Source organism: Gossypium arboreum, chromosome 12, assembly GCF_025698485.1.
Source record: "Gossypium arboreum isolate Shixiya-1 chromosome 12, ASM2569848v2, whole genome shotgun sequence".
Classification (NCBI taxonomy): Eukaryota; Viridiplantae; Streptophyta; class Magnoliopsida; order Malvales; family Malvaceae; genus Gossypium; species Gossypium arboreum.
The window spans coordinates 108,497,515-108,512,158 of record NC_069081.1 but is presented as its reverse complement, the minus strand read 5'-3'; the positions used below and the strand labels follow the sequence as shown (position 1 = coordinate 108,512,158).

Genomic DNA, 14,644 nt, shown 5'->3' with positions numbered 1-14,644 from the left:
TATTTAAAATATGAGTCGAGTTCAGGCCTAAACATTTAAGGCCCAAGCCTGACTCGACCTGACCCATTTTTAAGTTTATAATACTTTATATTATGATATTTTTATATATTATGTAATTTAGAATACATCAAAAAAAAAATAAACATATACTAAATATATAATAATATTGTAATGTAAACATTAAAATAATATTAAGATAACTATATAAAATTTTCAATAAATAAAAATTATATAAAATTATGACATATTAAAATAAAATAAAATAAATATTTTAAAAAAATTAAATAATAATATAAACGAGCCTAAAATGGACTTGAATTAATTTGTTACAAATATAAATAGTTTTAAACAAAATTTTAACCTCATATTTTGAACTAGATCAATTTAGATAAATATCAAATTTATTAATATCATAATCATCCGACCCGACTCTCACCCGACTCGAACACCCCTAGTTGAGTTTATCCGAATGATTTATACACAGTATTATCCGGATTGGTAGAAGTTAAATAATGTTCCCTCCCAAACGAAGGCAAGGCAACACCAACCAAAAAGAGAAAAAATGATAATAGATGGCAAAGATTCCAAAACCAAGAGACAATCAAAGTCTCGGCCATCCTCTCCACGTCGTTCACGCTCATCAAAGCTTACGCCGGCCTCAGCCTCTTTGGTCGACGGTGAACTGTCCGTGACTGAGCAAGAACAGAGCTCCGCAGTTACCAGTCTCTTTGAAGGTCTCCAAATTTCACAAGATTCAAACTCTAATCCCCGGAGCTTTCCTTACAGCGTCAAGCAACAATGCTGGGAAAAGGCCGAGAAGGTCAAGGGACGAGACCCAGATCGCTGGCGCCGCGACGCTGTTGGTAACATTGTTTTCAGGAAGCTCGTCGGTTGTCCCGGATGCTTGTGCCATGACTACGACCATATCATCCCTTACTCCAAGGTAGTTTTTCTCTTTTCCCCCTTAATTCTAACATTTGCTATATTTGTTAAGATGAATTTGAATATTTGGATTTATTTATTTTTCTATCAATTGTGGATTGAAATTCATTTAATTATGCATTCAATACTATTATAAAATTGAACAAAAACATGAAAATTTGAAATCCAAGTTTGAATATTTTGTTGTATCTTTTAATAGAGATGTTTTCTGAAGAGGGTTTGGCTTGGTTTGAGTGTTGTAGATTTGTTCTGGGTTCATTATGTAATTCCTAATTTTATGTTTTGTGAGTATTTTTGTTGTAAGAATTCTGTAATTCCTCTATGATCAGAAGCAGATATTAGCAAAAAAAGAGAGGAAACAAGATTGCTGTTTGATTTATTGCTCCATTTTATATGTGAAAATATACCTCTGCTAAATTTGTTATATTAGAATGGCATTTGTGAATGTGATTACTCAGTTGCAAAGAATTCCATAACTATATTCCGCAGACTATGATGTTAAGACTTTGAATCCACAAGGACCAAAACTGATCGGATCCCTGAGTGAAGGAATAATTCTAGTTCGGCACTGGTCATGACTTAGCCATTTTTTAATGGAATGATTTCATAGAACTATAGAAAAATTTCTTTCGAGCTGAATATTTTATTCTGAATCACTCTTAATGAAGAAAAGCTTGAAATGCTAGTCTCTTTTGGGTGAGAATCATTTGGTAGAAAGAATCAGGCATGATGATTAAAATCAGGCATGATGATTAGCAGTATTAAAAATTTCTAAAGGGAAAAAAATACTTGAAGATCAGAAATTGGCGACAAGGTTGTAGAAGCCATGGTAGTTGATGTGTCTTGAGGCAGCTTGTGAAATGTTCCCTTTTAAGCTGGACTATTTTGTTCGATTAATGTTCAACATATTTTTCACATACAAGATGATATAAGTTGCAATGGAGGACCTTGAGGCTAATCTCACGGTGTTAGGTCATAATCTCAAAAGGTTTAATATTTGCTGAGGGTGAAAGCATCATGTATTCACAGGACGTCGTCTAGCTAATATAGACAAAGTCGTGGTTAATCCTGAATATGTTAAAGTCAATGCTGCGCTGCTGTAGTGTGTCACTATTCACTAGAGAATCCACCAAACTGTGTTTTTATTTTTTTCAGCTTTCATTGTTCCTTACATATAGCTTGCTTTTGTTCAATGACCTTCATTTGTAATTATTTACTCAGATATTCAATTACCACGTACTTAACAAAAAGTTGTTTTCTCTTTCTAATCATACTCTCTTCGTTATTAAATCTCTCAAAGACTGTCCCTGAACTTTCTCTCTCTCTTGAATTTCTTGTGCAGTATTGTTATATGCATGAACTCCATGTATCTCTGTTCTGGATCTACCGAGTCTGGCTCCTGATTTGATTTCTTTTCATGAATTTCAGGGAGGAAAAAGCACTTTAGAAAACTGTCAGGTTTTACAGGTATGAGAATTTCCCTCCTATAGCATCTTCAACTTCCTTCTTTCTGTTTTTTCTAAATTTCGTAACATGCTTCTGGTCTAAAAATATTTTTAACCTGCCAAAATAGAATTTTTATTTATTTTTGCAATGCTATAAAGTATGGAAGAGACTGATAGTCATAGGTACAGCTGATATCAGTCTACAAAATGTAGTTGATCTTTTCATTCATTCAGACAGGTAATTACTATACGCTTGCACTCTGGTTTAATTGGATTGGCAGCTACTTGCCTATTGAGTCTTGAATACACTTCGTCGACTTGAATCACAGGAATGTTGCAATTTGAGGCCCAAGAATCATCTCTGGGCTACCCATCTTCCTCTCGTTAAACTTCTATTGGCTTGCCTTGATTTGCCTTACCATGGTACCATAAGAAAAAGGATGGAAAATGAAAAGAACCAAGTACAAGATAACTTTAACCAAGTATTAAGCATAGTAATGGTTAGAACCAAAAAATAAAAAAGCATGGCAATGGAACTTTTTAATTAAATGCATTGAATTGAAGAATCCTTATCAGTCTTTGGTATTCTGAAATGAATATGCAAAATAACGTTTTTGAATATAATCTTTCCCCTGGAAACTATTTTAATCAAGTTTGCATGTTATGAGTAGCCATAGCACAGTTGAAATTGCCTTTTTCAGGCCTGATACCAGTCAGTGACTCAGTGGTGAAACCAAAAGTTTAAGTTAGTGGGGGGCCAAAGAATATTCCTTATAATATTTTTATTAGTGTTTGGTTAACTAAGAATTTTATAAAGATTGAGATGGCCTTGATGAGCTTTCAAATAATGAAGGATTGGATGATTATTATTATTTCCATTGTTATTTATGATGCATATATCTATCTTAACATACAAATACCAGGCAATCATTTGTCCACTTCTCATTCACAATTTATTGGTTTTCTCAAGAATCTTCATTGCTGAAAATCTCATAACTGTATACCTACTACTAAAATTGAGTCAAATATCATCCACCTAAGGTAGATTTTCTTTTAGCAAGTAATGAACAAACTAAAAGTTGTATGTGAAAGTACAATAAGACGAAAAAGTGCGTCATTATTCTTTCTAATTAGGTGGAAAAAGCTTGCCTTGTATGGAAAATGCAATCATTAGAGAGCTGCTTGCTCTGGTCAATCTTTTCCTTGGTTAGAATTGATGTCTTTGATGTGACTTTTAGAAATCTTAGGTTCAAACCCTGGAAGTACATAATTTAGAGAATGACAGAGTTAAATCGATTTCCAATTTAGAGATATTAGGTTCAGACCCTGGGAAGTTCATGGGTTAGAGTATGACTGAGTTAAATCGATTTCCAATTTAGAGATATTAGGTTTAGACCCTGGGAAGTTCATGGGTTAGAGGATGACAGAGAGTTAAACTGATTTCCAGTATAGAGATCTTAGGTTCAAACCTTGTGAAGTACATGGATCAGGAATGAGAGAGAATTACCTCCCAATGTGTTGAAGGATTTTAGTGGGACTTTCTTTTTACCATAATAGAACAAAGTGATCCAGTATTTAGTGTGAATATTTTCTGTATCTATAAGTGGTAACAAACTCTTTCTATTAATGCAGTCAATCTTTCTGTAGAATAAAACTATTTAGAAATAAGGATACAAATAAAACTTAGCCTGTATATTCTTATAGATGGGTCTGCCTATGATAGCAATTCAACGTGGGGACTAACTCTTCGAGTAGAGTTCAATAGAACGAGTTTTTTCCTCATCCAAACATAGGTTTTAGAAGATATTGGTCTATATTCGAAACATGCCAGCCCATATTTGAGTGCTTAATCTTTTGCAACTGTATTAGGTCCATTGAGTTGTTAAACAATTTTGAATCACTTGGAATGTTTTTCTTTTCTCGACTAACTATTACTCCATAGTTGTAATTTACCTGAAGAATCAGGAATCTGATGTTTGGAATTTCGTTTTGATAACATTAGGCAACTGTTAATCGATCAAAGGGAAATCGGACTGAGTTGTCTAGAGCTGATCTTATTCAGAAAAGTTCTTATTGTCGGGTTTCAGGTACTGCTAATTTTGTATGATCTTTTTTCTTCTGAGAAGATGACAACCAGATTTGGTAATCCTTGACTTTCAATTGTGCGATTGAACTTTTAGGTCGGGACATGGATCTAATTGAACTTTCAGCATATGGCAATGTTCATCATGCGGAGGATTCAGGTGGGTGCAGAATTCAATAATATTAATATCTGCCATAGGAACTTGTCATATTGTTTATTCAAGGATAATATTTATATAGTTGTAGTATTGGAATGATGATTAAGGTAAAGAAAATTTTCATAGTATTATGTAATAATATAACTCTAATCAGAGTATTTTGAAGGGTAAGCTTCACCCATAATACCAAACTCTTTTCTGGCTTCCTCCGTATCAGTTCTTGACCAACCCTTTCTTGACATGGACTTAAGTCCCCTCCTTCAAATTTGTATGTTGAAGTTTTCAATTTTGCCATGTAAAAGCATGACATGCAAGAAGATGTTATGTGGTGTCCCCCATCCAGAATCATGATGGCATCTAAGGTGGGATCTTATTATAATGAGATTCATTTTAAATCTGCAGCTGTGGTTAAAAAATAGAAAGGAGTTTGAAGCTGTTGGATGAAGTCATATAAAAAAAAACTTAGGAACTGTGCTAGTAATCTTTAACCTGTTCAACCGATTACAAAAAGAGAGAACATGATCGCAACTAGTTTCTCTCCCCTTATTTAGTGTTGAAGTTTATTGAATTGGTTGAAAGGTAAACACATATTTCTCAAAGAAAATATTATGTAGCATGATCAACGGTGACTTGATATTGATTTTTCATCTTTTAATTTCAACCATAAATTTGGAATGAATCTCATAGGATCTTACTATTATAGATCTTTCTATAAACCCCATTCGGAATTGTACATAAAAATGGATAAATTTGTTTATACATAAAGCGATGAGGATTGAAACATTAGCCTCCTAATTTTATGTTTACTAGTATAATACCTTGCTTACACCGGGGTGTATAAAAATTAAATTATTTAATTAATACTAAAACAATATATTTACGAATTAATTTTTATTTTAAATTATTAAATAATAAATATATAATAATTCAAACAAAGAAGAGAAATGGAAGAAAGTGAAAAAGGAAAAGAGTTTATTTCTACCGTGGCTACCAAGTATATTGTTTTAGTAGTTTTTTTTTCTTTAGATCGTACTACATAAGTTAAATATAAGATTATTAGATCAACCGATAGATCTGCCGCTTCAACCTCCAATTTAGTTTTTCCTTTTAGAACTGTCATCATATGTTTTAAGGTGCTTTTTTAGCTTGGGTAAGCCATATAAGTAGTTGTCCGTAAGTTTTTTTTATTGTTACTCAATTATAAAAAGTTACAAAATGGTTGTTTAATTATTTGATTTTATCTTTTTTTTATCATCATTTGTAAAATGATTGAAGGAAAGATGATATAACAGCTTTTAAAATCGACATAACAACATATTTAACCAACAATATTTATACATTGTGCCAATTTAGTGTTAATTTTAAAAATTAAAGTTGCAAAATTTACACATTGTGTTTTTTTTTAATTTTGCTTTTTTTTGTGACTGTTTCAACCAAAAATCTATGATAATAATTTTCATCTATTCTTATTTCTTTTTAAATTAACTCTTCATGCCACGAAGAAAAATAAAATTGTAAAAAAATCATATTGCACAATATGTAAACATTAATGGTTAATTTTTTAGAACCAAAACTAAATTAACATAATATATAAATGTTGAAGGTTAAAATTACTATTATGTTGATTTTAAAAGCTACCACATCATTTAATTAGTTATTTAACCGTTGATGACTGAAAAAAACAAAATTAAATAATTAAGTAACAAAAAAAACTTATCAATAATTGGATTAAAATCCATGTAGCTTATTTTAAATTTTTTTTAAAAAAATCTATTTATTAGGTGCTTGTGAACTTGACTGCCGCCGTTTGGAATTGCTAAACAACTGAGATTGCCACCAAATATGTGTGTGCAGTTTTTCACAAATATGATTTTTAAAGCTTTATGCTTAAAGTTAGATTTATTTATTTGTGTATTTTATCTTATCATAATTGTTTTAAAAATATTATTTTTAACTCACTGAGTTTTAATTTGATTGACATTGGTATTATTACTAATATAAGAGATCGTGGGTTCAAGTGTCATTGATATGTATTATCCTATTTAAGACTTGAAGAGGGATTATAAGTAATTTTAAATATTGTATCAAAATAATATATATAATAGAAATCTATAATAAAATTAATTTTAAAAATATTAATTTTGATATACATTCATATATTATATTATAATAAAATTTTCAGAATGTGGGATCTACTTTTGGTTTTCATGGATCTAACTAATATACACAATTCAAAAGCAGGGCTCAAACTTGGAGGGTGGAGCAAGTAACATGATTACCTTCAAACATGCCCATCTCTCAAAACTTAAATTTAACAATATCATATAGTTTTACCAACATAACTCTATAAATATATAATATTTTAAACAAAGTGATACAAAAATATAGGGTCTTTTTTTAGTTTTGAAAAGGATAGGTTGACATGTATGTATACCTTCTTCAACAATTTTTTTTTTTTGATTAATATTTATTAGAGTTTAAAATATTAATAATTCTGGGTCAGGAACATCAATAGAGTGACATACACGTGTCCCATAAAAGTCATGGTTATGGAGAACATGATTTTGCATTTCTTGGTTGAAAAGAAGTGGATTAAAATTTCATTTGGAAAATTACCTTATTCAAACCTAAAAAAAAAGGGGGTTAGCTTTTTTGACTTGATGGAATCAAAGTGTGCTACATTTTGGTTTTTAGTTGGACGAATCATCCATCTTTTCAAGTTCAACTCCAAATTAAGGGCTTTATTTATTTCTTCTATGTTTAAGATGTTGGGTCTTTTAGCATGAGACATGATGGGTTTATTTGTTTAAATGTTAAAATGTTTCGATATTTAAAAAACGAATTTAAGTAAATATAATGAGATTTATTTTTAAAAAAAAACACAACAACAACAACTAGAATGGGTTTATTTTATTTTTTAATAAAATGTTTTTATTTTTATCATCTATTTTATAATTCATATTATGTTTTTTTCAATAATATTATCTTTAAAGTTGTTTTAAAATTAATTATAAAGTTATGTGATTTAGGCATAAAACTCTGCCTGTACTTTTTGAGTTAAAAGCAAGTTGAAATAATAATGAAAATCCCTAGAAACAAACTATTTTAGCAAAAAAGAAAAAAGAAGAAAGAATCTCAACAAAGCTTAGGAGTGCATATCTCCACTTAAAAGTTTAAACAATAATAAAAGTCACTAAGAGTAAGAGATAAGTTGTAGTGGGAGGTTGACTCTGAGGGCCAATTATTTTATGTTTTACTTTTGAATTTAAAGTCAACCTTAAAGCAATTGAGTGCCAAAAAGCATGAATGCAAGATTAACATTGGCTTACCTTTAAGAAGTGGAAATCATTAATATTACACATGCCAATAATTCAGAAATTAGGATAATGTGCATGGTTAAGACACACGCTTTACTTATACTAATTAAGGGTTTGAAATGATGGTCTTCATAAACCCTCTATTTAGCTCAACTTTAATGTTATTCTTCTTCTTTTTTCTTTTTTTTCCATTTTTTATTTTATTTTAAGAGAAGAATTAAGTCGTTTCTTATAATCTCATTTTTCTTAAAATAATTTTATTATAGATTCTCATCATATCTACACTTTTTATATAATACCTTGAACTACTAATAAATAAAATAACAAGGCGCTTCAGTTGTTTTTTATTTTAAACCAATGATAATGTGTCATTTTATTATTAATCTATGGTGCATGAGACCTATACACCAACAATGCATCAAATATTAATTCATAATTTATTTAATTTTTAAAAATAATTTATTTATATATTTAATATTTTCTAATAGCTTAAACAATTAATTAATTTCATTGATTTTTTATAATAATTTAAAAACAAATAATGATGAAATTTTTAATATAAAATGTTAGTTGAATTTAAATTTAACATTATTTAATTATTTTTAATATATTTTAATTTATTTTATAATAAAAAGAATGAGTAGAGAAACATCTCATGTGCATTCACTTAAATATTTATGATCCCACTGTAGCTTAGGATCACTACCAATAGTGGTGGAGAGGTTATTATGGAGGTTTGGTTCATTGTAAACAAAATTTTAAGTCCTTAACCTAAATTCTTTAAATTTTTATTTAATTTTCAGATGTTGTTAATTTTAAGTTTATACAAATAAAATTTAATTTTTGTCTCTACACATTAAAAACCCTATGACTCACCTAATTAACCTTACTTCTACTATATTTTTTCTTTATGGTATAGGATACATGTTATCATATCACAAATAAAGTAGTGTATACATGTAAATTAATAAAAAATTATATATAATCAACTGAGTTTTGAAAGAAAGAATAAGATAAATATTAAAAAGTATACATGAATTTTGATTTAATATGCAATGTCGTATATTAATTTTGATTTTGTGAGAATTTATGCATGAAATTTTGATTTGAATGAATTTTCATAAATCACTAACAACATTGTCAAATTAGCACAATTTTACGCTGATAATGTATATATTCATTTCTTTAAAATTTATACGATTTAATCAAAATCAAAATTTTATGTATACATATGAACCACAATTCAAGTTTCATGTGTACAATTATACTAGATCAAGATTTATTTATCAATTTGTACACTAAAATAAAGTTCATGTATAAATTTATTATTTATCTCAAAAAATAAATTAATGAATAACTTCTTTTGATAAATAAATTATATAGGTAGAATCAATTTGAATGTTTAATTTAAATTTCAATAATGATTTTATCATTCAAATAAAATTATTTTTAAAGTAAGTGCACAATGAATTTGGACGCTTATTTGTCTAGATTCATTTTAAAATATAAAAATATAAAAATATAAAATATGATTAAAATTGATAAAATATAGAAATTAATTAAAGCCATAAATTTTTAAAAATATAAAAATAAATTTATTAAAACCATTAAAATTTATAAAAATAATTTATTAAAAATTTATTTTTCATTTTGATTAAATTATTTGAGTAATATAACTTGCACAAATTGAAAAATGAGAGGCAAAAATATAACAAAAAAAAACCGATCGTGATTTTATGATATAAATTGTTCATGATCATTTTTGATTTATTTTAAAATAAATATAATTTTAATGTTCATATACATTGTGTACTTATTTTAATATATATATATATATATATATATATATATATATATATATATTTTAGAATTTTACATTTAGTGCCACTTTAGTGTTGTTAGTTAAAAGGTTTTATTGGGTGCGAATGAAGTTAATTGATTTATTTTTGAAAAAGTTTAAGAGCTTACAATACCAATAAGCTTTTAATTTTTATATTGATAGAAATATATATTATTAATTATATTAATTTTCATTGATTGTAATTGATATTTTAATTGTATTTAAAATTGGTTATTTTTCCAATATTAGTCTTTAATTTGATTAAGGATTAATTTATAATATTTGATTTAATAAAATTTTAAAAATACATTATGATGGCAATAAAATATATATGTAGCGCAGGGTAAATGTTGGTTCTCAATTCAAAACTACAATTATATTTATAAATTGATAAAAAAAAAGAATTATTGAACAGAAACTTAAAAATGACATATGGATGAAAAGCAACGGGCGATAGCTTTCCTAGAAAAAGTAAAAAAGGCAAGCAAAAGTAGGAAGAAAAGACAAAAGGATATCATGGAATAGTGTTTCATAACTCAACTCATCATGTGGCTTCTGTTTCCTGCTTTCCTTCTAAATATCTATTAGCCCCATCCACCCCACTTTGTTGTCACCTTTTAAGTAATCTATCTGTCTGCTTTCTTCTTACTTTTATAACTATAGGGCATTATTCATTTTGTAAAAATTAGGGTTCTTAAATCTTCAACTAAAAGTGGCACACTGCATTCTGCAAAACTTATAGATTCATACGTAAAGATTTTGAGGTTGGTTTTACTTTCTATTATAAAAAGTGGATTTTGAAAAAGAAAAAAGGAAATGCAGCATAATAATAATTTTATATGAGGGAACTTCAGCTCAGCAGGTATTTGCCTTTTCTGTGCAAGTTGTTTGGATTCCATTGGCCAGTGAAAAGGTAAGTCACTTGGCTTGTTTTCGAATAAAATATTCAAGCTTATCTTCAACATAAAGGTGGTCCTTGGAATGAAATTCCATCTTTTGCTTCACAATACTACTGTTTCTCACATGGTTGCTTTTTGTTCCTTCACTTAAATGAATTTCATCTGATACGGGTATATTCAACTTTTGGCTTAGAGAAAATGCAAGTGTCCAAGGCGAGAAGAGTGAAGTATAAAAAGCAGTATGGATAATGAGGAAAAAGACTTCCACTCTTGAGTTTCAGTATGAAAATTTAGTTCAATACATATAAAGATATAGTTCTCCAATACTGTCATGGTATTTTACATATATAGAGATATATACATGAATACAAACTGAGCAAGCGCTAAGTAAAAAATCTAAACCCGTATCTTTACTGTTTATTGTACTGTTACAACAAGAGAAATCAGTTTTCCCTGAGCTTTTCTCATCATCCTAGAGGGGGAAAATTGGACTAAACCCTCCTTTTTCCTTCCCTTTCCCATGCCCGCCTCCGGTCTTTGTCCTGGGCAGCAGCTGTCTAGCTCCCGAATGAGACGATCCCGGTAAGTGTTTCACAAGTATTTATGGCCTATATATCAAGAACCTAGCTTTCAAGAACTCTCATGGAAGTTGAGGGATCTAGACAAGGCTGCAGGGTTTGCTCTCAATACTGGTGATGCTTCAGCTACATGATTCTTTTCATCACTCTTTGGATGGAAAGCCTTGAAAAGCCCTCCCCCACTAAGTGATTCGTTCTTAATCCCTAGTGTCGCCCATATGGAACTTTTTGCAGCTTCACTCGGATCATCGATCCTTAAAGTTTTCGGAACCAGAACGCATCCGTTCTTCTGTTTAGTTGCCTTTTGTTTCTCTGAATCATCTAGTTTGGCCATGTCCCCTTCCCTAGAATGTTTGCCCAACGTCGGCGAATTTGGACCTGAAGTTGGAGCCTTGTGGTTTGAAGAAGTGGATGATGACTGAGGAGACAACCAAGGCACGTTCCAAGTGCCGGGAATCCCACAGTTCCAATAGGCTGCAGCAGGATAGAATGACATGGGAAATCCGGATGGGCAAAATGCCGGTGGAGGCACCGTGGAATTCCATGGGTAAGGCCAAGGAACACCAGGTAAACAAGGAATTGGTGAAGGGAAGCCATTAATGTTGCCCATCCTATTTTCCTGAATGCAACTTCTACCACCTTCCTCCATTGAGTTTGAAACCGTGATAGAAGATCCACTCGAGCAATCATCACCGTTTTCCCTTCTGTTTGGAACTGATACTCTTTGTTCTTCAAGACCATGAAATCCATTTCGGGCACCATTCAAAACCTTTTTCTCCCCAAGGTTTAAGACAGAGGCCATGGAATCGCAAATGGGTGCATCTAGGCCAAAGCTAAGGACCCTTCCATTGCTTTTCAAGGCAGGGTGATGTGCTGCATTAGGAGCATCGATTCGAGCTGCTTGAAGAGCCTCCGAAATGGAGATGTGTCGGTAATGCGAGGCAGAGTTCTTATTCTTACGACGACCAGCTCCTACCGGTACGTTTCTCATCGTACCACCTGCAGTCCAGTATCTTTGACAGGCTTTGCAGAAATGACGAGGTTGATTGATGTTGTAATTATTGTAGTAGCAAAACTTTGTATCCATGCTATTGCAGCGGGGGCATGGAAGTATTTGATCTGGCTTTTTAAGTGTTTTCTCCTGTGATTTGCTACCATCACTTTGTTCTTTATCAGTCTTTCCGGTCTTCGATTTTCCGGTTTCTTCGTCAATAGATGGAGTTTTCGGGTTTACATTAGGCTCCGGCGAAGTCTCTGGATTAGTTGATTCCTCTCTATTTGACGGCTGGATGTTGTCATCTTCTTGTCCAGTATCAGCAATCTGTTCTGCTAAAGAATCCTGAAATTTAATATGCTTCCCTAATAAGAAACTTTAAGTAGACCAAAAAATTTTCTACATGATCCTATCTCAGTTCTCAGCCAGAATCAAGAAAATTTTCTCGAGAAACAAACAAGTATAAATATGATAAGGGTCCTAAAGAACATCCCCCCTCCTTTTTATATTGTTTTATATGAAAATTGTTTAAAGTTTTATTGATATAATCAAGGGGGCATAAACATAATAACAATAAGATATTCCATGAAATTTCTTGAAAATTTTGGGAATTCAGTTAATAGGCTAAAACTTATCGAGATATTCGACAAAAACAAAGCTAACAAAGATTTTAATACTGCAAATAAGAAGGAATCGAACAGATATATTGAAAAACCAAGAAGGAAAGACTTTCCCAGTTAAAAGGATCTATGGGATGTGGAATCTAAAAAATATTGATTGGCTAAATCCAATAAAGAAGTAAAAAAAAAAATAGACATTTGGCAGAACGAGGACTTCAAATTTCTTGTATAATAATCACCCCAAAAAAAAATTTCTGATTTTTTAGAACTAAGTATTTTCTACTCTAAATAATCAAAGCCCAGATAAGTAAAAAAAAAAAAAAACACACACACACACACACACAATTTGGAAGCTAAATAAATATTTTTCAATTTCATATTTTAAAAGAATTGTATGGTAATTCAATAGTTTTTTTTTTTTTTTTTGGGGGGGGGGTAGAATCCAAAAGATTAGCAAGAAAAAGAAAAAGCTAGTTCTAGCAAAAGAAGTAGGATCCAAAAATGGAAAATTGAAGAAAAAGTAAAATTGACCCATTAATTTTTCACCATTTCAAGAAATGGGTAATCCTTAAAATCCCCAAGAAGATTAAAAAGAAACATTGTTTTATTGAATTGGCCAACCTGCTCTGTTTTGTCTTTCTGTTCATCTTCTTCTTCACCACCATCACCACCACCACCATCATAATCATCATCATCATCAAATTCTTCATAGTCTTCATCATCTACTACTCTGTTCCCACACTGAGCCTTGTCGAATTCATCAACAGAGAGAGTTGAAATCTCTCCATCAGCAGGTAAATGAATTTTCTTACCAAACAACTTGATCCCAGGGTCTTTACTTTCTTGCATTTTCTCAACAACCAAACAAGAACCAGCTAAGACAATTCGTAGGTATTGATTTTTTTTTTAGGGGGAGGGGGGTTGGTAAATTGGTGTGAAGTGATATGAAGTTAAGTGTGAGGGTTAATGGATGGGTTTAAAAGAGAAGTGGATGCCACGACATCACCATGGTTTGATTCTCAGCCACAAGTTCTTGTGGCCTTGAGATTTTCTTTTTCTTTGGCTTTTTCTTTTGATTCGGTAGTAGGGTAGGATGGAGAGTTTGTGCAACCGGGGGACTGTTTGGCTGCTTTTATGATGTGGATTTCTGGTATTGGTTGAATCCTGGATAAAAGTCTCCCTGTGATTTGATGCTACTGCTATACTACTAATATTTTTTTCCTTTTTCTTATATAACTTTTAGCTACTGTTTGGAGGTGAGATTTTTAAAGTCAGATTTATAATTATCTTTTATTATTATTAATTTTAGATATATATATTTATAAAAGGAAAAAGAAAAGCAAGAGATATCTGCCAGAGAAGTAGAAAGGAACATACATGCTTTTCTCGACCAATACAGGAAATAGGGTCATTCTCCATGAAGATACACAAATTTAATTTTATCGTAAAAGTATTTGCAGTCAAATTTATCCGTTTGAAATATTATAAAAACCTTGCTCCCAAATTTTCATCCATATCTTCTACTTATCTTTCATTTCTGACTTTAGTTTTTTTTATAAAAATATTATAAAAGTTTTTGTATTATAAATCGGATTACATTTTATTATTTCTATTCAAAATAGATAAATTAGTCATTATATATTAAATTTAAAAGTAAATTGATTCTTTTGTTAAACATCAAGATGCAAGATCGTCAGTTATTTTATCAATCATGCCGCTTTTAATTATGAAAATAAATAAAATTTTTAATGAAATAACCAATTTACTTT

General features: G+C 30.5%; 2 protein-coding genes across 2 annotated transcripts; one reads left to right on the top strand and one right to left on the bottom strand.

Annotated features, from left to right (window-relative positions):
* The first annotated feature begins 483 nt into the window (after positions 1 to 483).
* On the top strand, positions 484 to 4,818 carry LOC108477068 (uncharacterized). Its single transcript, XM_017779498.2, has 4 exons — positions 484 to 943; positions 2,371 to 2,409; positions 4,390 to 4,474; positions 4,568 to 4,818. Exons 1-4 carry the CDS (start codon positions 563 to 565, stop codon positions 4,648 to 4,650), a joined length of 588 nt encoding a protein of 195 aa, XP_017634987.1. The 5' UTR covers positions 484 to 562; the 3' UTR covers positions 4,651 to 4,818.
* Positions 4,819 to 10,958: 6,140 nt separating this feature from the next.
* LOC108476549 (cyclic dof factor 3) lies at positions 10,959 to 13,923 on the bottom strand. Its single transcript, XM_017778779.2, has 2 exons — positions 13,497 to 13,923; positions 10,959 to 12,600 (listed from the first exon to the last, which is right to left on the bottom strand). Exons 1-2 carry the CDS (start codon positions 13,722 to 13,724, stop codon positions 11,314 to 11,316), a joined length of 1,515 nt encoding a protein of 504 aa, XP_017634268.1. The 5' UTR covers positions 13,725 to 13,923; the 3' UTR covers positions 10,959 to 11,313.
* Positions 13,924 to 14,644: the final 721 nt, after the last annotated feature.